The 24,482-nt window shown below is 44.1% G+C and overlaps 1 protein-coding gene across 2 annotated transcripts; it reads left to right on the top strand.

The window, feature by feature from the left end:
- The first annotated feature begins 15,887 nt into the window (after window positions 1–15,887).
- Window positions 15,888–24,079, top strand: gdnfa (glial cell derived neurotrophic factor a). Of its 2 annotated transcripts, XM_084035486.1 has the most exons (3): window positions 15,888–16,668; window positions 17,522–17,752; window positions 21,356–22,544. In XM_084035486.1, the coding sequence occupies exons 2-3, from the start codon at window positions 17,548–17,550 to the stop codon at window positions 21,910–21,912; spliced, it is 762 nt and encodes a 253-aa protein (XP_083891612.1). In that variant the 5' UTR covers window positions 15,888–16,668; window positions 17,522–17,547; the 3' UTR covers window positions 21,913–22,544. The 2 variants fall into 2 exon arrangements, with proteins under 2 accessions (XP_083891612.1, XP_083891613.1); XM_084035487.1 differs by lacking the exon at window positions 15,888–16,668 and having other exon boundaries at window positions 17,525–17,752; window positions 21,356–24,079.
- Window positions 24,080–24,482: the final 403 nt, after the last annotated feature.

Below are 24,482 nucleotides of genomic sequence, written 5' to 3' on the forward strand. Positions count from 1 at the left end.
CCTCACACGGCCTTCAACTCCCGGCACAGGCGTTACAGACATAGATGGACACAGAATCCCACCAGCTGACAATGGTGAACGATCGACTGTCACCTTCGCCGTCGTTCATTTGAATGTCGTTATATTGATTAGTTTTTCGACGTTAGGTAAGTGTCTCAGCATCCAACAGTGAGGCAGGGGATGGTTAGGGGAACACTCTGAATCATCCGGGGCCGTCATTAGGAGAAAAGTATTATCTAATGGCACCGAGGATCAACTACTCATTTATATTAAGGGCCCCTGCAGACCTGTCTATATGGATTACTACAGATTTAGTTATAGCTGGTGGCGCAGCAACTCCCAGGAAGGAGAGATTATCAATGAAGCTGTGACAGAGCTTTACTCACACAAAATATAACTATGGCTGCTGCTGTTTTACTTCATTCCATGGCTTTAAGATTGAACATCGTTTATAATATAGATATCTGACAGATATCTGACTCCAGAGCTTTGAAAATACATAGGTCAATTATACGGAATTAAATCTTTCACTGATGATTTATTATTTATTTTACATTTTTGATTTTATTTTGTCTGTTCAGTGGATCTCTACAGCGTTTACAGTCACTTTGTGTCTCAGCAACACCGTGTGAATGTGTGTAACACCTGTACAATATGACAACACAATCAATACAACAGCCTTGCCACTGTTAGGCCTCCCGCTTAGTGAGCTTTACAAACGTCCAGCTTCGTTGAAACCTGTCTAAAGGGAAGCCATTCAACTCAATAGATGTGTTGTAGGAAGATAAAACTCAGCCACGTGTAGGAATAGAAAATATCCCGTGGGGGAAATCTCTCTAGACTGTATCCCTATCGACCGTTGACTTAATTTGCAGTCAGAGTTGAAGACTCATAGTCGTCAAACCCAGAGGAAGTGTGCGCCTAAATGCGAGGCGATGACGGCACATCAGACGTTGCTCCAGTAATGAATCCAGACACACAATCCAACACTTAAACATGTTTTGGCACACCTTGCTGCTTCCTCCCAGTGATGCATTTGCTCCACGTCCTCTTCCTCTTCCTGTTCCCCACCACCGTGGGTTTGTCTCATGCAGATTTATTTGTACCGAGAACAAAGACCTGGCTACACTTGCTCTGCGTTATTCTTATCTGAGCGATTTACTTCCCATGTCCCTCTTGATGACCACAGCAGCTCTCAGGAGCCCACCAACATAGGTTTTGTCAATTACAAACACCTTCACTGAGTCATTTCGGAGGAAATATCAGCTTTTCAGCATGGAATCTCGTTTTGATTCCTCATTAAAAATTATATTTTAAATTTCACAAATTTGAGATATTTATTGAAAAAAAAAAAAGATTATGGTGTAAAATATACGACACTCTAATCTCCACTGCTGGATGTATATAATCTTTTTGGAGGTCAAGCACACTACTGTTTGCTTTCAACCACCAGAGGGCGACATGTTCATTTCCATGCTTGTAGGAGACAGCATGCACATATATATATACTGATATTGTGCAAAATTCTCGGGCTTCTCATGATGTAGTTTGTCCCCCTGTAGAATCTGAACCCCAATACATTTAGAGTGGATTCACATACAGAACTAGGGTTTTTTATTTATTTTTTTGCGTTAAAGGTTAAATAATTCTCTATAGAGTGCCGAAGCGGAAGCAGGAAGTAACGGCGCCATGGGTCCTTTCGGAGCGAAAAAAATGAATGGTGTTCAATGGACGGAAAATAATTATTATCTGATCCCCCGGTCGTTATGCCTTGGATTACACAAATGTTGTTTATAGGCTTAAATTATAATTTTCCATGTCAAGAGTTTGACCGTTTATTGTGCAATTCTTCAGTTAAAATTCATTGAGAAAACACAATGATAAAGACTACATGTTGTGTCGCGTATGTGACGTCACGTCATCGCCATCTCCCCATCGGCGAAGTTGAGGCTCTCCACATGACCCGACTTATAGTGGTTCTCCCCCCTTTCGATACTTTTATTCTGCCCTTGGAAAAAAGCGGTGAAGTGGAGCAGAGAAACAGCCATCTCGGCGGACTTCGGACTCGGCGGGTGGTGACGTATATCATTCGCGACGAGAACAGCGAGGAGCTGTAGTTCACAAAGCGGCTCACACAAAACCTAACTTTATCAAAACTCTTCGCGCTTAATTGTCGTCTTCTTTGCGTGAAACATTTTCTTTAAATATCACAAAGAACATATGTGAAATCCATGGCACAATTCAAACGGGACCAGAAAATAATTTGTATCTACCCATTGAATCGCATTGATATTTTTTTGCTTTTGAGGACCCATGTCCCGGAAATGGAGGGGCGGGACTTCACCACTCTATGGGACTGATGTCTAAATGTAAATAGACAAGGAAGTAACTGCTGGCACTAGCACAGAATCCCTCATGGCTGTCAGAGGCTTAGGTTCAGGATATTTAACTTCAACTTAAGAGGTATCATAGAAAAAAATGAAGTTATTAAGTCAGTTATTATCAAGTGAATCTCAAATAGTTCAGTTCTCCCTGTTCCGTAATCGACGTCCTGTTGTACAGCTGCTAAATCCATACATGTGACATGCAGTATAGTGCTTTTTCCCATTATATATATATTTTTTATTGATTGTTCTCATTTAAGACATATTTATATATGTTTAATTGTTAAATGTCACCAACAAAACCTAAGCCATTCTGTCATGGTGGGTGTATAAATAAGCTATGTGTCATCCAGTGTGCACGTGCTGCATCTACAGTAATGCACAGCATGTCTCTCCACCGAGCATGGAATTGGAGGACTCGGATGGACGAGTGTAATGGAGAACGATCACGGGAAGCAGATCGGGGATCAAAAGATATTCATGGCGCTGCAATGAGAGGAGATGCTCTCGTGTTGCGCGTAGAGTTTTGTTCTATTTTAAATATTTGAATAATAAATTTAGTAAGTGTGCCTCATTGCTTGAGACAACCAACACATTCCAATACTGTTGACCACGCAGGAGACCTTGAACAGGATCCCAAAGGTTATGGGCCCATTTCAAATTAACAACATAGTTTTACACACACACACACACACACGGCCACTTATGCATGTGAAGCTGTATCCAACCGCACTTTATGGTCTCATTTTAGAGGAACATTTATGAGTTGTCATATTATCTGATTGTGGTTTAGATTCTATTTATTTTTATTTAAGCTTTATAGAACCAGGAGGACATTAAAATCTAATTTTGAAGGGAGTCTCGGCCAAGGTCGGCAGCAGCACAAGGCCTCTGATTTAATAGCAGAGGATCAGACAAGTTACACACTGTCTCTTGACGGATGATCAGAGCCATTCCTGCCAGGACAGGATGCTGTATCTGGACCTGTACCGCCACCTAGTGGAGCCCAAAGCACAGCACCTCCTGCAGATGTACAGTATTGCAGAGGACGAGCAGTTGTAGGTGGTCTAAAGGTGGGCCTCCCCAGTTGTAAATAGTGCTCTGACACGTGTGTGACCACTCCGGTGTCTATGACCTCTAACCCCTGAAAGCTTAGCCGTACCACCTGGGGGGTGGACTGTTCTTGATCTCGCGGCACCTCCAGCAGGCTGGCACACTCAGCCTCCAAGTGAAGAACCCCAAGGTGCACTTTTTCACACATGCACCTACAAAAATGTGTGTGTGTGTGTGTGTGTGTGTGTGTGTGTGTGTGTGTGTCCTTTTAGAAAAACAGCTCCATTACAAAAGGTATTTGACGTTGAGGTTGAAGTCATTTCTGAGCTCTGAGTGGCTCAAGTTTCTAAGTGTTACTTTTATATCCTCGCTTGTAACGGACTTTGTTTATATCCTAAATACCTCCGTCAAAACAATTCAAATTCAGAGTCGAGTGCACCTTTGTGTACATTATGTGGATCATGGTTTCCAGTGTGTTTCAGTGTATAGTCGGCTGTCTTGCGTTTCACCTCCGCCGCTTCAACTGTTTAATTCTGAGGATGCACAATTTTCTACACGACCCAAATGAAGGCCTGTCTTTACATCCGTGTAAATAGGACTCAACGCAGTAAAACTGGCTTTAGCCGTTGCTTATTTTGGGCTTAAGCACATCTGGGGTGTGTTATGACTACGGCACTCTCTTCCCCTCAGATCCTCACACAAACACTCTCCCTTTCTCTCTCGCATTGTGCAAAAAAGCAGAACAAAAGCTGTCATTAAAGTGAAGTTTTTTATACTTCTTCGAACGAGACGAATGCTGACAGACATCGGACGATGTAGAAACCCAGGTGTGGGATCCACAGGTGCCCCTTTTCAATATCTTTGCACGATGAAGCATGATATCACTGTCGACGAGCTTCTTCATCCTCCAGAACCCCACCGCTCTATTCACTCCCGCTGCCTCAACACCCACCAGGGCAATCACATGCAACCCTTTGATCAGCTTTATCCCTCACTTTAGCACTGTCAAAAAAAAGATACAGAGGCAACAAAGGGCCCCGAATGTGGCTCACTCCCACTGCCTAGCCTGCTCTCTTTTTCATTATCTATTCTCTTTCATTCCCTTGTCCACATGCTGTACGGGACAATGGAGCGCAGGCGGACAGGGTGGAGGCTCATGACAGGGCTGGTAACACGATGACACACCAAAGGCCAGGTGAGTGAAAATCCCCCTCCGCGGTGGGACATGTGTCACAGCCCAGCCGCGTTTCCAGCCTTTTTTGTGGTCTCTCTCTCTCGTCTGGCTCCCGAGCCCCTCCGGCCATAACGATAAAGCTCCCATCTGCTGTGAGGGACGCGGCTCTTTCTCCCTCTGAACTGATCCCTCGTGGCAATCGCCTTTGTCAGATATGCCGATCGCGTTTCACTTTTGACACCTCTCTGTTTTATACCCGCGACAGGTACGAAGGTTCTTCTGTCTCTCAGAAGAGATGTATTGGAAACGTGATAGTCGTTCCCCTTTCCAAAGCTTCGCCCTCTTTGCCCTCTTCGCCCCCGGTGAAAACAGTATTTTTTAAAGAGCAGAAAAACTAGTTCTAAAGGAATGCATGAGTGTGTTGATCCTCAATAAGAGTTGGATAATTGACCCTTTGGCTGACCTATTATTCACCACAAAAGGTACAACTCTCAACTTGCCATACAGAAATTACATTCACTGTAAAATAATGCATAATCATTTATGTAATTAATGCCACCCAGTCAGCAAGACTGGAGCATCCACTTTCGTATCTAAAGTATGATTACATGGATCTGCCTGGCCGTCTTGCCGTCACCTGTCTGGCTTCCCATGCGGCCGTATATCCATCCATCTATCTATCTATCTATCCGTCACATCCATTTGCGAGGCCGCGGTTCATCCATAGTGTTCTCAGCTGCTTCGCTGCGTCAACGGCGTGGCCGTAGTTGGTAACGTGAGCCAACTCAGCATCCTAACCTGCAGCGAGATCGCCTGTCGCAGGTCAAAGAGACAGCTGTAGTGTGTTCAGACTCGGCTTAAACTGATAAAGTGTCTCGGAATGGGAGCGATGTGTGATACGAGGCCAGATTATCTTGTTACAGTCGTGATAAAGTTCATGTGTTGTCATCTGTCTCTCCCAAAAGTCTGTCATCGGTGAAGAAAAATCCCAGGATTAGGAAAAAGCTAATATGTTGTCATTTTGTTATTTGCCCCGTCTTAAAAAATCCAAATGTGTTTCATGAACTTGAATTGTTTTCTCTTAGAGGCTAGACTAAAGTATGCCCGGAGCTATTCAACATCTGACACCTGAGCCTTGACCTATGAACCCGGGTGTATGTCTGCATTTACTTCAGCTATCAGGTAGACTCAAAACAACGAATGAGAAGAGTCTGACATTTTCACTCTGCCCTGAATGACTCACTGCCTTGTTGTGTACAAATCATTCCTGTCCTTGAAGCCAAACACCGTAATTATCAAATAAATCTGACCTCAACGTCGCGATAATGATGATAACACGCATAATTATTACAGCATCCCTTATTTTCCCAAATTATCAACATTTTACTAGCAGTTCACACTCCGTAATGTGTCAGTATTCCCTGTTAAGTTAAATATTTCTCCATCCCGGTATTAAATTGGTTTATCTTGGAGTCAGATAGCATGTTTATGCTCTCTTTAATAAGCCACAATGCCCAGCAAGGTTATAAATAACTGTTTAATTAGTTCCTATCTGAGATCATATTACGGCTACTCCAAGGATCCACCTATACAACTGGTAGCTATCGCTAATTTCTTTGACCTTGGAAGTAAATAAACACTGGAAGTCAACTTTCCCATAACCTCTACTCCCAAGTCAACTGATTAGATTATCGCCGTATTACATCCAATTGTCTCTTTGTAAGCGCCATTCTGTTTGTGGTGGGAAGCCACTTGTTATGTTGCTATTGACGAAACAAAGTTCAAGGTTGCGGCCACATTTGACACAGCTTTACTCATTACGCGAGCGGCCGAGCAGCGTTTGTCTGGTGGCGTGACTGGGTGACAATATGACACACCTCAAACGCACCCGAGTGGCAAAAGTCAATTAATAGTGGTGAAATATGAAACGCCACATCCTCAGAATAATCCGGATTCCTGCATCTCGGGGCTGGAAAAGTTCACCTCCCTTCCATCCACATCTGTCCTTAATGGATGTGGAGCGCCTGGCAGGGCCTGGAGTTTATACATTTTTAACATGGGTGGCCCCAGTTAAAATCTGAACTCCTAACCCCAACAGTGTGAGAGCCACGGAGGTGTGCATTTGTGTGTAGGCAGCTTGCAGGACTGGGAGTGCGAGTATGTGATTTTGTGTGTGTTTTTAAGCATTAATCATACAATAAGGGATTATGACTTCAGCCTGGAGGCAACAGGTCCATCAAAGTCTATTTAATGGAAATTGTTTAGCAGGATGGACCAACTGTGATACATATGGGGAAATTGTCATTTATGCGTAGGTGTGTAGATACTTTGTCATTTTGAGGTGTGTAAAGCATCATTGGCAGAGCAAATAATATAATGTACATTATTTCTACATTTGAACATTTTGTGGGTCTCACAGTTTTTTCTTTTTGAAGTACTGCCTTTTTCGACTAATTCTCTTCCCTGAGGAATCTAGGAAGTAGGTGACATGTGCCAGAAATTCCTACCAAGACTTCAGAGATATTTCTGGCATTTTTTGTGCGAAACAGTTGCCGTTTAAATCCACAGCTATCAAATGTTAGAAAGTTAGAAGAAAGATTATTTTATTGGATGTATTTTAATGTATGGTCACACTAGACTAGCAGTTCCCCTTCTATCAGAGACCAACCTCGGTACTGGACCTACAATCACAGGGGTTCATTGATCTTCTCATGTGACACTCGGTAAGAAACCCCCCAAAAATAACCCCTTTCTTTTAATGAGCCAAAATTTACAGTCATTTCATTTTACAAAAAGCTACCATATTAGTCTTTAGAACCATGAAATACATTTTTTTTTAAAGTTGGAAAGAAAAATAAACAGAGGGAAAAGTGAACGAATAATCTGAGAGCAAGATTCCTCTCCCATATTCACAATTCAAACTATTTTCAAGGTGACTGCACTACGTGATTTACATGAAAGTGACCATGTGGTCACGCTGCTCTGATCAACTGTCCAGATCGCTGAGAGAGACATAATATCCTCTGGGTATTACTGACAGGGAGCATGATATGTGTGTGTGTGTGTGTGTGTGTGTGTGTGTGTGTGTGTGTGTGTGTGTGTGTGTGTGTGTGTGTGTGTGTGTCACCGTATGCATTTGTGTGCGTTAGCGTTGCCACCGTGTGAGCGTGCACGTTTACACACAGGCCTGTGAGTGCATGAGTGTGAATGTGTATGTGTGTCACAGTGTATTTATGTAAGCGGCTGACATAAATACATCAAGGGGAACACACAGCTGTCTAGTGCCATGTTTCTTAGGGGTTAGGACCTGAAATGGACTTTTCTCTTGTTGGGTCGCTTCCTTTCCACTTCCTTTCACAGAGCTGGATCCCCGCGGTGCGCTTGTGCCAGACTGTCGTCGAGTGGCTTTCAGCGACGAATGTGCAGCAGTAGAGGAAATGGGGACTTAGCAAGTCCCACTGCACAGCCACCGGATGGCTGCAGTGAAAAGGGACCTGCTCTGATCTCAACACATACCAGGCTGGATTAGAACAGGGGGGGGGGGAGACCGGAGCAGAAACAGGATCTGACTCGCTCTGCTATCACTCGCTAACCCACGCCGCTCCTTTCCCAAAGACATCCTCAACACTTCCTCCTCCAATTAGTGTGACCTTGTTACGTTGGGGACAGGGGGAAGGCTTTGTGACAGTCAAGACCCAGCTTTGCGCGCCACACTTTGAGCGGAGCTTGCTTGAAGGCTAGAGGTTACACATCAAAATAGCTCAGTTCCAGATCTGTAAACCGATACAAACACGCAAAAGCAAATCGGACAACAAGCAACGTAACCGCGTCCCGCGTCCCCCCCCCCCCTCCCCCAGGGAGCGTTTCATCCTTGCCCAGTGGTTGTGGTCAGCACTCAGCCAGCCCTGTTTGTTTAGTAACACAGTAGGAGGGGGGCCCCGGCGGATACTCTTTGAATGCTAAAAACCGTAAAGCCAGCGCAGAGTCTGACACTGTGCCACCTTTGGGAGGAGCGTTAGTATCCCACATGTCCAGTCTTCAATGAGGAGGCGCCACTGACAGCTGCCTAAAGTCAGGGGTCAAAGTCATAGCAGGTAGATATCAGCGGTCAGGATTACAAGCTGCCGAGGGCGGTGGAGGGAGACGGAAGGCTGAATTCAAGGAGTTGAGCAGCTCTGTCAGGAAACTCATGGTTCCAATCCATCTTTTGTCTTGCAGACAGCTGAATGCGGGTGCACCTGGACGTTTTCATCCTAATTGCATCTCAGAGTCCAGCCGTGCATTTCACCTGTCCGACACTTTGCAGTGAGGGAACATATTCCCTAAACCCCTCATCAGTATTCGTGAATAATACACATCAACAACTGTCTCAGCACTCTCCTCAATCTGAAGGACATTGAATTCACCGTTTTCCAGCATGCCCCGGTGAAGTCACCGGTCCGTGGGAGAGAGCTTACTGGATTCCCATTTGCTCGCGGGGCGATAATTCACCCTGGACCAATAATAAACTGTTCACACAGCGTGCAGCTAGCGGAGGCTATTGCGATGTAATTACACGCTAAGCCTTCAAGTATTGACTCTGAGGAGGAAAACAAAGTTGTGTTTAACTGTTCGATATCAGATCATTTCGTTGATTAAACAAAAAAATAAAAATTCAGCCTGTACGGAGGGAGAAACGCGACAAAATGCACACAATGCAAATATACAATGAAATGGGTGTAAAAGGACATGTGGGCTTTGAAATCGCTCCCCTCTCTCTCGACACATTTAGTGTCCGCGTCTCAGAGATTTAACCTTCCTTACTTCCTCCCTTCTATTTATAACAGTGTCATAGTCCTGCCTGCACTTTGATAGTACCAAGTGATCTCATTTACACACACCCGCCTCGCTCACACGCACATTCACACACGCACATACTCCTAGCTAGCACATACTTCTGCACACATACAATCTACGCGCGGCCGATGCCAACAAATACTCAATAAAATGTTTGAGCAATGACTGAAACAGATGGAAATACTGCCTCTCAACGCCACAATGGCTGGGCATTTGGCGGCGGGCCACATCTGAATTGTAGCATGTCCTAATGGATCAGCTGAAAGCTATGCGAATGCCTCGGTATCGGGGCCCCGGCCTACCTGCTGTCTGTCTCTCCGCCTCCGTGCCAAGGGGTGATCCGGGGCGCCGTGCCCGCTGACAGCTGAGCTCAGGCTGGCAGGCAACCGGCACTCCTGCACACAACTACACGCAGAACACAGAGCGAGAGGCCGCTGTCATGGTCAGCACGAAAGCCAAAAAAAACAATGATGTGGGGTTTGAGCTGCTGTGTACTATCGGTGGACAAAATGAAAGGAAGATCTTTAATGAGTTTAATGCCATCCTAACGTCAGACCGGTTTGGTCTTTCCCAATAAAACACCCACACAAACTACAGTTTAAAAAACTAATTGTTGGATAATCAAGTCACGCCCGTCACGCTCGGTGTCATTAGCCTGCCATTGGTATTTCAGGGCTTTCACATTGTATCATGTACTCATCAACCTGTGCTTTTTGTATAGTGGTGGCCAAATACTGACTTACTTATCTAACATAGGTCCTTAAATTCTGAGTTATTGGAATGTTTTAGTTGTATTGACTTCATGTTTGTAATGAATAGTTTAAAATAAAAAGAATAGGTCTGAAATCTGCATGATTTGGCTCAATATGAAATTCAACACATTACTAGAGCCTCCACACCGCTCTCATCATGGCGACGGCTGAGTTGGCAGCTAGCAGCTAACAGCGTTCACTAGAGGAACTAGAGGAGCTTCCGCTATGATGACATGGGAACGCTCACATGCCCTATAATGCTCTAAAAAGGCAGGCACAGCTGGCCCAGTTATGTCAACAAAGCACAAAAGAGCTTGGATTACAACACACACTGAGGGGGAATGCTCAGGTAGACATTACTCCTCTACATCTCTACGTAGCAAATAGTTGCTAACTGCTATATTAATGCTCTCTATGTTTACAGCAGTGGTGGAAGAAGATTTCAAATTCTTCTGTAGGTCGCAATACTATTGTGTCCAGGTCGTGTCCAGCATTCGCAAATGTTATTAGAGTGAAATTGTTATAACTATTATGTATCAGTACATATTATCAGGTAAGTAATTGATCAAAAGCAACATTTTAATGCTGTGTCTGGTCAAACATGAGCTAATGTATATGCTACTGGATAAATCTATTTTATAATCTGATTTAATTATTCATTATTATTTATCAAGATTTAATCTTATAAGAGCATCACAAGGTTTGTACGTCTGGAGTAAAAAGTAAAGTAAAGTTCAGCAACACCTTACTAAAAACTAATAACAAATTCAACTACAATGCATGTGAATTTGTGCACAGCACATAGACTTCAATACATTATATCTGCTTTACCTTTAGTTCTGCTTACAGCGACAAGATGCTAGAAATGTTTCACGTTGGTCATGGTCTAATTTTACTCAATGACTTCAATCACCACTCAGTGTCTCTGCTGCTTTTTTTTTTCAAATTAAACTGCAGAGCAGAGGTATAGAAACTACAGTCATGTCAACAGACCTATTCTACATGACATGTGTGTTATTCTGGGGGAAATAGCAAATTAGAAAGGTGCCACATGTTGGCCATGCAGCGTTTCATATTCCACAGTCAACTGTCAGTGGGATTATGGCAAAGTGGAAGCGATTGGGAACGACAGCAACTCAGCCATGAAGTGGTAGACCAAGTAAAATGACGGAGCGAGGTCAGCGGATGCTGTAGTGCGCAGAGGTCACCAACTTTCTGCAGAGTAAATCACTGCAGACCGCCAAACTTCATGTGGCCTTCAGATTAACTCAAGAACAGCGTAGAGAGCTTCATGGAATGGGTTTCGCAATGCAAAGCGTCGGATTCAGTGGTGTAAAGCACGCCGCCACTGGACTCTAGAGCAGTGGAGAAGCGTTCTCTGGAGTGACGAATCACGCTTCTCCATCTGACAATCTGGGTTTGGCGGTTGCCAAGAGAACGGTACTTGTCTGACTGCATGGGGCCACGTGTAAAGTTTGGTGGAGGGGGATTATGGTGTGGGGTTGTTTTTCAGGAGCTGGGCTTGGCCCCTTAGTTCCAGTGAAAGGAACTCTGAATGCTTCAGCATACCAAGAGATGTTGGACGATTCCATGCTCCCAACTTTGTGGAACAGTTTGGGGATGGACCCTTCCTGTTCCAACATGACTGTGCACCAGTGCACAAAGCAAGTTCCATAAAGACATGGATGAGAGAGTTTGGTGTGGATGAACTTGACCTGCACAGAATCCTAACCTCAACCCAATAGTCGTCATCATGTCACAGCACAACTTTCCACTTCGAGGAGACAACCAGTCCATCCATTTTTTTTCAAAACATAAATGTAAACAACGCAACAACATGGACATAAAACATTGAATGCAGTATTAACAACAAACAACATTAACATTAATATGATTCTATATTCTGTAACCACTTTAGTTAGTTGTGGCCAGTCTGTTAATGAACATCACTGTTCATTAACAGACTGGATTGAAACTGATGGGCCAAATACTGATGAAGTTGTCCCCTAAGGATCCCTTGAGATCTTAGGACTGGGACATGTTGTCCAAACCACAACAATGCTTTAAATGAATTGGCGTTCGTCTTCGGTTTTCGTTTTTTCCCCCCACCATCCAGTTATAGTTATTGCATAATCCTCCTGAGGGACTCGTGCATAGTGTGTTGAAGTATTTCATCCATCAAAGAAGAGATTTTGAAGTTGGAATAAAACTTGTTATAGAAATGCCTGCAGATGTCCCGCTTTTATTGCATATCACATGCAACAGTGAGTCATGGGATTATATGAAGTGCAGAAAACAAGAACATAACTATGAACAGGTCGCTGATCTAAACAAACAAGTCATTATCGCACTATACCTCAATACAATTCCAGATTAAGCCCAAACAGCTGCAGTTAATTGGATTGTTTGTCTGGGCATGGTTATGTGTCCATAAACTCTGTGTGGGCCATCCCAGTTATTTCCATCTGAGGGCCAGTCGTCGTCTCCGTGGGGGCATGACATCAAACATTGAGGTGTTTGTCCCGTCGGAGGCACAAATAATGAAAGAGGGCTCTTCTGTGTGAGTGACGCCTCTCTTCCTCACACCCCATGTGGCGGTGATTCGTTTCGGCTTACTCATGTTTCTCCTCCAAACAAATTAATATTTATTATAGTCACTCAAGTATTCAGCTCAGGGGAGTCATGACACCCTCCGGACCGTGCAGCGCTCTCACATAAAGGGACTCTGTGAGATGGGTCTATTTTCAGTGACCATTATCTCCTCGACTCTGCCCGTGTGAGACAGAGGAGAGTCACAGAGGAATGACTCTGCTGCGAGATATCAATAAACAATACGGGCCTCTGTCTGTCGTATGAGGCGGCTGTGTATGTGGTGACACGTAAAACATATCTCCTATGTGAAATCTGTCCCAGTCATTAATCAAATGTGTTTGTTGTCTACCAAGCAGATAGAGTTAGTCACAATGATGAAGTCAACAAGCAAAAAGGAGGATTATTTTTCCAATTGATCGTTTAGTCTGTAAAATGTTAGTGTAAACATTTCCAACAGTTTCCCAACGCGATGCCTTTATATTGGTTTCTTTATTATTCAATTATAGAAATGACCTCATCCTCATGTAACACAGTAGTTGCCAATTGGTCATTTCTGTTACTTAACTGACTCATTTGTTTCAACTCAAAAAACATGGAAGCTGTGATATTCCTCTAAAAAGTGCAATTGAAGTTATTTCTATGCATGGATATTAATAGCCATATCAATATAGATGGAATAAGACATTTATAAGGTAAGTGGAACACAGTATGTTTCATATAATATTGCATTTAAAATGCACTGTATGCATGAATATACAGTATTCAACCATGCTTTTAAAATATTAACATTTGCTGCCTCTTTCATATATTTATGTTTTGTATTATCATTATCTAACCTAAATTTATCACATATTTCCATATTCAGATGTATTTGACATAAACATAAAATTTGCACAAAATTGAAAAAGAATAAAACATGTAATACACGTAATAATAAAATTAATAGAATTCATTGTTCCAAGTAGAGATGTAATTGTAAATTTGACACCAGACATTGTTGAGTCCAGCAGATTCAGATTCCTCGGCTCCTTCTTCACTAAACTTCTCCTGATGAACTCTAAATAACCTTGAAGAGACCAGAGACCTGACAACCTTCTGCTCTGCTTTCAAATGACTCTGAGTTTTGTTAAATCCACTGGCAGCTCACATTCATGCTTTTTGAGCTTGTTTATTTAAGTATGATTTCCTTTCATTCATTCTTTTAACCTGCTTATTCCTGCTCGTAGTCCATGGCAGCCTGGAGGCTATCCCAGCATGCACTGGCAAGGAACAAATTAATATTCCTGCTGAAGCAAATTAAATGACTTTTCTTCTTTTTTTTTATTTGTAGAAGTGTGTAGAAAGTGTAGCCGAGTTGTCCACTTACCCTGAACGAGTGTGATGATTCAGTGAGTGTGGAGGGCAGAGAGAAATCTGGCTGCTGTGAAGCATCGCTGCACCTTCATCACAGGAACTGGACTTTCAGTTATGACCGAACAGCTCAAATACAAAACATCTCGGGTCATACATTCAACAACTTCAAGTTATTAAAGGATGTAGGGACATATCAATTAAAAGCCACTTTCCCCTGTTTGTATACATTTGGTTATTCCTGGAATACCTACCAACTCATAAACTGTGGGTGTGGTGAGAAGCCTCCACTGGAAAAGGTCAGGCCCAGGAAGAACATGTTCTCGCCACCTGTGTCATTAAGTCACACACCTCAACGATGTCCTCGCAGGGCGCTGATTGGCTTACCGGACACAAACACTTAGAGCCTGAAAAGATGGATCTGAATGCGGTGTGAGATCTCACGTGATCTCGTGACAGCTCTCGAATCCAGTTGTCATGCAAGGTAAAGAATCAACACCCACAGCTTGCGAAATAACCCTTGAATACAGGTGTATTCAGACAAGACAGTATGAGGGAAATAAAGTGTTTCTGGGACATTAATGCAGGTAAACAAATCCAAATTATGCATTATGTGTCCTTTAAATAAAGAGGACAGGAAAAAGAACAATTAGAGACATTCTATGCAGAGATATAGTTATTTTGGTTGGTTAATACTAGTTAATTAAAATAGTTTATAAGGGGAAAGGAAGTTGAAGAGGATCCAGTGGGTCAGTAATAACATCAGACTCTCACAGTTAATCTATAGAATACACATTAGTTTTGCCACTGTATGAATATAATGTCTATGAAATGAGGTAAAAGTTCAGGGCCAAGTTGCCATAAATGTACACTTGTATGGATTCGGAGGAAACATTTGTAGCAGAGAGTAAACACAATGTAACCATGTGAGAACATGACGGAAAGGAATCCATACAATTAGGACTTGGCTCGGCGTGTAGATGCTTTATAAGGGGTAGGGCGCACATAAATGCTCGGAATCAAACGTGTATTGACAAGAAGCGTCTGCCCACGAGCACACGCATATCCGCGAGCCTTAATAGCGCGGACCAACACGTAAGTGCTGGGATTTCTACCCTTTTTTATTGCGTTCGACGTGTTGAATTAAAACCAGAACGCCTCTTTGGAAGAACTTCTGGCACACGGACGCAAACAAACAACGTGTTTTAATTCGTAGAGTGGAATTTTGTGGAAGATGAAAGGCGAGTGTTTGAGCTTGTAAATCACGAGGAATGATGGGAAGGCTTTCTCAGGTGCTTCATCTCAGCTGGTCCCGTCTTTTGTGGTGTGCGCGGTGTTGCCCCGGGCTCACCTTGACAAAAAAACAAACAAAAAAACACGCTTATTGAATGACCAGATGCTCCTCATGTCGTCATAAATCTGGAATAAATTGAGCCCGACCCCCTTAAATGCTCTTCATTTCACAAATGTTCTAGTAAATAGCGAGTGAACTCGGATTTGAGATGCGCGCGTGCGGCCAATCGGACGGAAACTCGACACCGGCGCGCGAAGAGAGCGCGCGCGAGAGATCAGGTTAGAAACATGCGTCGCAACAGAACATCTCCAAATCGCATTCCACATACTGAAATCTAATCCGAGGACATCAGGATGTGTGACATAATCCCCAAGACATCTGAAAACCGCGCTCCTCCGAACGGGGCTCCAGGGGTGCTGGGTTTTGAGAGGGAGAAATATGCGGACCTCTGTTTTTGCCTCATGCGAGGGGTATATAAAAGAGGGGCGGACACCAACTGGTCCAAAACGTCAGAGCGCACTTAACTATAAATCTCTCCAAACTGCCATCTGCGCGCGGTGCGGTGTTATGCGCAGGCATCTGTCCCGTCTCCGTCCAGTATGAGGACGACGCGCGTGGAAACTCCTCGAGCTGCAGAGACACCGTCCGACCCGGAGGAACATGGAGAATAAACACCCCCACCGTTGTTGTTTACCATGTCGAAGGTTTTTTGTGAGGTGTCGGTGATTATGAACATTTAACGCAGTTCTGGATGTAACGGCGCTTTTTGGGGGGGGAAACAGATCTCGTCCACCTTTTTTTCTCACGCCGGAGACGCTGATGTCTTCATTGAACTCCTTTCCCGTCGGAGATGGTGGAACTCTCTCGGATTTCCAACGTGGAAACTTAGCATCTAATTAATCAAGCGACTGCAACTGTACCCCGGTGAGGCGCGGTGGCACTCGGTCCGCTCTCTTCAACACCTACCTTTGGACTCCGAAGCGCGGAGAGACGCGTGGTTTCGCCCGGATCGGAGTATGAAAAACACACCTGGTGCCCTATTTCAGCTTGTTTTATGTCCAGCGGGACATCGGCCGAATTCGAACTCTTTTAAGGACATTTTTCGGATTGTAGCAGTTGGACGATTCATGCGGTCGATTCGGTTTGGGGGAAAACAAATGAGTCGCGTTTTCTGTTTTGGATATTAACCCCCAAGAGGCAAGCAAGTCCAGGTCTGCATGGGCCATATTTAAGGTGAGTGAAGCAACCTTTTAATTTGATTTTATTTGACATATAATATTCAGATTATTTGTGCGCAATAAGAGCGTCAGTTATAGGCTCATTTTCGTTGAAACGGCAAAATCCCCCCCCCCCCAAAAAATGCAACTTGTGCATTTGTTAGGACTTGTGCACAGGACGCGTAAGCCCCGTATTTATCCATGCATAGCTGTTTAGGTTTACTGCAGACTCAACATGCCATTAGACAGAGTCACGTAAGCTTTGGGGATCGCCATCTGGCCAACTCACACCATTATTTAGGCGATCGTTGCCAACACGCTTCGGTGCGTGCTTCAACCAACGCATTTTTGTGCGAGGCGCACCCTGCGTGCCTCATTAGGAGCAGGAGTTCGCCTCATATCACAACAACATGAATATATCATCTCACATTTATGATGGGTCAGAGGATATACGTGTAGGCGGCTGGTCATTAAACACACGTTTACGCACAGATGTCCCCACTATTCTTTCTATATGATGTAGATATAATAAGAAGAGGGCATTTTTTTAAGTTGTAATTTATTCATTTAGAAGTTGATGGTATAGGTTTACTCTGATATTCATATTGATAACAACCCCCATATGACAAAGTGGAGATGAAAGCCTCTGGACATGATGACACAGTTATTAATACAGAATGAGTCAGGGCAGTTCTGACCACACTGTTTCAAAGTCTTTGTGACTTCATCATAAACAGGAGTGAGTCTACATTGTGATTAGGCTGTAGGCGTATTTATATCCCTTCATTTTTATTATCATTATTATTATTTTTATTAGTATTATTATCTCCCTACATCAAATAAAAATTGCCGCTCTTATTTCTTTGCAGCTTTCTTCATAGGAACTGAGTCTAAGATGAAGTTATGGGATGTTTTGGCCACGTGTTTGTTGCTCCTGAGCTCCGTTGCTACAAGGCCTCTCTACCAAAACACTCAGCCAGCCAAGAGGACTTATTTCCCCAGCAGCTACAGTGATTCTGCGTCCCCGTCCGTGGGGGACGAAGAGCCAACGTTTCAGCACGAAGAACACAACCTGCAGCAGATCTCCATGGAGGATCAATGTAAGGCACGCGGCGTGTTGTGACAGAAATCTTTTGTGGTGTGCGGGCGCCGTCTTGAATGGCGGGTGATTGGCCCACATGAAGGGGAAGGGGGGGTCACATTATAGTATAGATGTGTGCCGTTTGTGCCATTAAATATCAGGCAACTAACAACTAAAAAAGTCATCTCAACTTCACGCATCGGAATCGTAGGCAGCACAAATACAGTAGCTCATACTGTAGGTGGCATAAGAGCTGGCCAAGTCATTGCCACTAATCACGCTTGAGAAAGAGCAGGTCGAGTGATCGCCTGTGGGTCGAGCCAACAGTGGAGAGTCCTACTCTGATAAGGCTGTCAGACAGGCAGGCTATCGGATGGAAGATCTTAATTTGTTTTATTGCTGCTGTGGGTTACATCACACGTCTGATGTCAAAACAAGCCGGCAGCAGGAATAAAAGTAGGAACGGCTCCGATCCCAGAGGTCGCCCTCCACTTTCCTCCCCCCCCTTCTCCCTTTATTTATGTTCACCTCTGCCTCTCTGCTGCATAGAGACCCATGACCTTTCACCCATCTGCCAAAAAAAAAGTAAAAAATCATGGGGTTTGTTTGAGAGATGGCAGTGTGAATGTGGCGGGAATTTCCAAAGGGGGGGGAGACGCCGGACAACACCGGAGAGTCTGAAGCATCAAGTGAGAGTGTTTACGTTCAATTTAACAGCGGCGGTGGGCAGGAATTTATTTTGTTTGGACCGATTTGACACCGTCTCATCTTCACGCAGAAAAGCAGACGCGGGCCAAGAACTAGATAAGGAATGGAACATGCTTGTCCCGCCACCTCATTGGACCGAGGTGACATCACTGCTTTGTAACCAAAGACTATTTCTATGGTTAATAGTATACTAATAGTGTCAACAACACTGTGGCTCCGAGAGGGGATCCGTCTTATGGTTTGGACATGACGCCAAAGAGAATTTGGGTTTTCTCCTACTTATTAAGGTCAAAATCTAAAAGCGGCAGCTGCACAAGGAGGCCGCTATTGGTCAATCAATGACAAAATACACGGCACAATTTGCACCGTGAAGTGCCTCGCTTGTTGCCACCGGCCGAGTCTGTCAGCAGCTTTACAGTGTTGCGACCCTTCCTGTCAGCCAACACACAATAGGAGGCGTCGAAATCAAAGGGCAGGTGTGTCTAAACAGATCGGCCCGGGCTCACCTGACATACGAGCGGCGGGCCCAATCAGCCGTGGAGCAGATCGGATGGCCCCGCGCTCCGCCAGGGGAACAGGTAAGACAAGAGATAGGCGACACTGCAATGAGAGGCCGCGTTAACCACAAACGCCGCCTGCCAGACATCGCACCTCGGTCGCCCAGGCTTCTCCACTCGCATCCACACACCGCACAGACCCAGGAGGGTAATTAGAGTTGGACCACGTGGGCTCATTTTGGAACAATAAGTCTTCGTGATCCTCATACGTGGTTCATTGTTGCCAGACCTGCAGGCATCGGAGCAGGGGAGACTTTACCCCAGTAATAGAATCAACATGTAATACAGGAGGGTCCAAGACTCTCTGTCGGTTCTCAGCGCTCCTCGCAAACAGATGGCGGAGAGCTGTGCTGCCGCATGTGCTTCATATAAATGATTTCCTTTTATTTGGCCTTTGAAGTGTTGGCATTGTAAAATGACATCCGTGAAGAACGTACACGACTGAAAAGCTCTCTCTCGCTGCGCCTCCCTCCATGGCGTAATTGGTCTTTGCCTACTGTAACAATACGGGTAATTGGTGTGCGAAAGCAAACAGGGTTCCAGTCATTTCAGATGAAAAGATGGCCAACCTTTAACCACTCAGGTTTCAGATTTAAAACATAATACAGGCAAAGTGTCGGCCCATGTGATTAATGCTAAATACAGTCTTCCTGCATCCCATCATAACAAATTAGCAATTTTCTTCCTCACTGACTACGACAAAACGGAATCGACAACACCCTCTGAACTTCAGCCTCCAACTCATCCCTCAGCAGCCATCTTGCAAAAGAGTGAAAGCAGGGCACCTGCACTCACGTCCTCCAGAACAACTCTGGACTCTTCTCTGCATTCCTCCACCTGAGACCAATCTATAAATCAGCACGCGGCGTTTCTGATCTGCACATTTGTTCTTTCTTCGTCTGCATCTGCGTGAGCACATATTTGTGAAACACTGGCTGGACGGCCATTAATCATGTACACTTAACAACAACGCACATCATTTGTTTCTGGATGGTTTGTTGAACTGTAGGGATGGATTTACTCAGTTCATACTTGTGACGTACATATCTGGATTTGTGCATTTAGAATGAGTCAAAGGAGAAGATCAATAACACTTTAACATTCGTACAGATTAAACAAACACAATCTAACACATTAACTATCAGTAGAAGTGGTAGTAGGCAGATTTCTATTGGATGGAGCCAAGGTGATATTCCCCCCGTGTCCAGTCTTTGTGTAAGCATATTACATGTTAACTTTTCCCTTAAAGTAAATACTGCTTATGATTTGTATACCTTTGAAATTTTGCCTCTGTGAAAATTTGAGGTGAGAAATGGGAATAAACAGGAAATTAAGGAATAAAATGGAGATGTAGCGGTAATTTTGTTAGCCGCAATATGCAGAAAGAAATTTGTCTTTTTCTAAACAGACATAATCCATATAATCCATTATGTTATCCATGGATATCCACTATCCGTTTGTCAAATACATTCTGGGAGATTTGTGGCATGTGGTGAGTTGTGAATGTTAGCCAGCATGTTAATAAATAGGGAAAAGTATTTTAAAATTCAAAGCTGTGGATTGTGTGCAACCATAAGTTATGGGTTCAATGAAGAATGAATAATAGATGAATAAAAACTCCTCAATTAGCATATTCAATCAAGCCCACCCAGTAACAGCTAGCAAAAACTAGCAGAATGTGGTAGCATGTTATAAAGTGAAATATCATACCAACAAATAAACATTACTCATAGTAACATAATGAAAGCTTACGACAGCGTGTAGTCTGTTGGCTGGGACAGGACAGTAGCGTGGGCTGCACATGTGACGGGAGAATGCACTGCATGGGGAGGCCTGACTCCTGTTAAATGGGATGCTGGCAAATTATCTGTACATGCAATGGGTGAATGCACTGCTGAATGCATGGTTACAAATCAAGCAAATGAGCAAAACATGCCATAAGGTATTACATTCTTATTTTTATGTGCTTTGGCCTCCTAAACAAATTCACTCTTTTAAGAAGGTAGCCTGATCTTTTGAAATTCCAGTTCACTTCCTTGGGAAATCTTTCAACCCTTTACAACTCTAGTCTCATCTAACACGACGTGATTTACTTTTACTCCGATACGTTTGTATGTTCCTTAGCCAAGATTTCTGGTTCTGCAGTATTTCATACCCCTCGTGTGGTTTTATTGCCTTTAATTTGTGCGTCTGTTTTCCCCGTATGGATACTTAAATTTGGATCTTATCTGCTCATAAAGTCTCTGAAAGCGGTAGCTCATTGCTGACCTTGTTGCGGTGACATTTCAGAAAGTCCATGTCAGGAATGAATTATTCGAAGCTTTATAAGTGAATCTGTTCCCTCTGTGTGTTTTCAGATGACATCGCAGGTCCTTATCCAGAGCAGTTTGATGATGTAATGGATTTTATCGAGGCTACCATTGGCAGACTCCGTAGATCGTCGGAGCCCAGCGGCGGCTCCAAGGGACGGAGGGAGCAGAGACAGAGGGGAGCAGCAAACACAGGGGGCGCCAGAGGCGAGAGAGGCGAGAGGAGAGGACACGGCGACAGGAGGCGTGGCCGGGGGCGAGGCGGTAAAGGAGGGCGGGGCGAGAAGGGGAGGGACAGGATATCGGTGCAGACCCGAGGCTGCTTGCTAAAGGAGGTCCACCTCAACGTGACGGACTTGGGGCTCGGCTACCAGACTAAAGAGGAGCTGATCTTCCGGTACTGCAGCGGCCCCTGCGTCGAGGCGGAGACCAACTACGACAAGATCCTCAACAACCTCACGCACAACAAGAAGCTGGACAGGGACACGCCCTCACGCACCTGCTGCCGGCCGATCGCCTTCGACGACGACTTGTCGTTCCTGGACGACAACGTCGTGTACCACACGCTGAAGAAGCATTCTGCCAGGAAGTGCGGCTGCGTCTGAGGAAGTGGTGACCTAACGATGACCTTTACAAAGCTGCTGGGATATCTGCTGGGCTACGGCCATATGTGGCGTCAAAGAGGGTTAAAGAAGCGTACATTTAACCTTGACAGTCCGTGCTCACACCTCAGAACTCCTGATCAGTATTTAACGGTTCAGAAATGTGCGAAATGCATTCATTCACAGGAGAAACGATACTGTTACACTTCGCTAACGAAGCGAAGAGAACTTCTGACTAAGTTGGCTTTTTTTTTTTTTCCCTGGAGAAATACATTTTCCCCAGGAACATCAGTTTTTCCATAGCTGGCAACTAAGACTCCAGATGAACGCGGAGATTCGAGGAGAATATTCAGCTGCAATCTAAAATCACTTTCACTGCATCGTCTGGATGTGGACATTCAAGGGATGACAAATATACACCCGAGTTCGGCAAAAAACATTTGGTGCAACGCATCTACATAAAATCCAATCATATACGTATATATAGATATAGATATATATATCTATATATACATATATACACGTGTGTCTAAGAGGTATATTTATTAAGATGGGAATTAACTTATTGTTATTTATTTCAATCCATTTTATGAGAGAAATTGTCTTTTTTTCTTTTTCCTTATTTATTTAAAAGCTTTTATTTGTCCTGGATGGTGCCAACGTGGAGCATTTTCTCAAGCAAAATCTAAAAGAGGGTGATCCATACCTGCTCAACACTCACTCACACATCCTAATAATGCTTATTCGCTTCACTTAGATTCCAGACTCTCAGTTCATGACTGCAAAAGGATCGTCGTTAGCTGTTAAGTTAAATGAGGGTAGAAAGAGACACAGAGGAGGGGACCAATAGAAGATTTTCAATTAAATAGATCTGTTGTTTTGGAGCGTTTTGAGGGACGTCAGGGTAGAATTTTCATATTTCTAAATGTGACCATACAGCAAATGACCCTTTGCTACTGTTTATTTTCAAATTAATAATCTATAGGACCCTAGTTGAAATCTAAAAATCAACACGAGAGCAGTGGTCTCTCGGAGGATCTGCAGGTGCCTTTGAGGATCCATCCTTTTGAGAGTACAGAAGCTGCCAGAATGCCTGCCTATCAGCGCACGTTACTCGAAACCTCCCTTTGGTAGTGCACCAAGTCTGAGCAGAGGCTTTGCAGCGGTTACCGTCCCAATAGGCTTTCAAGTTCACAAGACCGCTTGTGTTTCCGTCTGGACTCTGACAGACAGGTCTTACTCCCTGAAAGGGGATTTGAAAATGATCCTCTAACATGAGTCTTAACCAAATATCCCCCTGGGCAAAGCCACATTGGTGAAGGCAGTTTAAGGAAGATCCGGCTACTGTAGCGGCTGTCATCGCTCCACTGATGTAAATAACTGAAGACTAGACGCTTCGACAAAAGAATATGTTTTGGAATTACAGGGGGGGAAGACGATGGAAAGGATCGACATGCTTTCTACATGCAATAACTTGTTCAGCCATGTTTATTCCAAAAAAACACACAAACATACATCCAGAAAAACAGGAGGCTCTGTGCCCACCGAGACCCTGCAAGGGGGATCGTTTTAAGTGGAACAAAGGGAGTCCTCGGGTAGGTCTTGATGTTAGCACGGATTAGGGACCAAGGTATCTATGCCCACCCAGCAGCAAGCAAGCCAGCTTTACAGTGTAATCCCCCCTGCACACAGAACAAATCCACTGCATCAAGCTGAATTTAGGCCAAACACTACACAGAGAGAGAAAAAAAAAAATAACTCCAGCTTTTATCACAGCATACCTCATCAATTGGATCATCTTCCCCTTTAACAACTGATTCGCGTATAAGCCTTTCCAGATGAGAATGTGCAGTTAGGAGTCTTCCCAGAAGCCTTCGGAGCGCCGCGCCACTCTTCGATACCGTACGTCAAAAAGTCTGTAATCAGTGACCACTAGCCCTCCCATCTTCACCACTGTTTGTGCTAAGAAGTCGTCCTCGGCGTTAATATTAGAGGAAAGGATTGGATTCTCATTCTCAGTCCTTATTGTGTTAACACCCGTGTCATGTCGTCTCACTTGTTTTGTGTTACAGAACCAAAGCTCTCTGCAAACTTTATTTTTGTACAATATTCATTTTATAACTTTTTACAGAATTAAACTTGTTTCTATTAAATTAGCCTGTCTCCTGGTATTCTGCCACGCACAACAAACGCAAACGCGCCCCGTGCCAGATGGTGCTAATTTGTCCCGGGTTGTGTTTACACAGGCGTCATTTTTTTAAATTGCAGGATGAAAATTTGGGATCGGATGGAGAATTGTCGGGGATGGTTTGAGAGGCGGCCTCGGCAGCGTGGCGTGCATTCCTGAACACGAGTCCGGGGTCATACAGTAAACAAACGCTGGCCCGTAAAGCGCCACTGAGCTGTAAATCAGGGCGCTGAAGAATGTTTCCACTGAAGATCTGTAAATGCTGATGAGAAGATGGCAGCAGTACAAACAGCGAGGGGTTCAAGGTGTGTATACAGTGAATAGCAGGAGTACTACAAGAGTTGATTTCAAGTCCAAGTCTCATTTCTTAAAATACTGAGTCACA

Source organism: Eutrigla gurnardus (genome assembly GCF_963514095.1).
Source record: "Eutrigla gurnardus genome assembly, chromosome: 19".
NCBI classification, from domain to species: domain Eukaryota; kingdom Metazoa; phylum Chordata; class Actinopteri; order Perciformes; family Triglidae; genus Eutrigla; species Eutrigla gurnardus.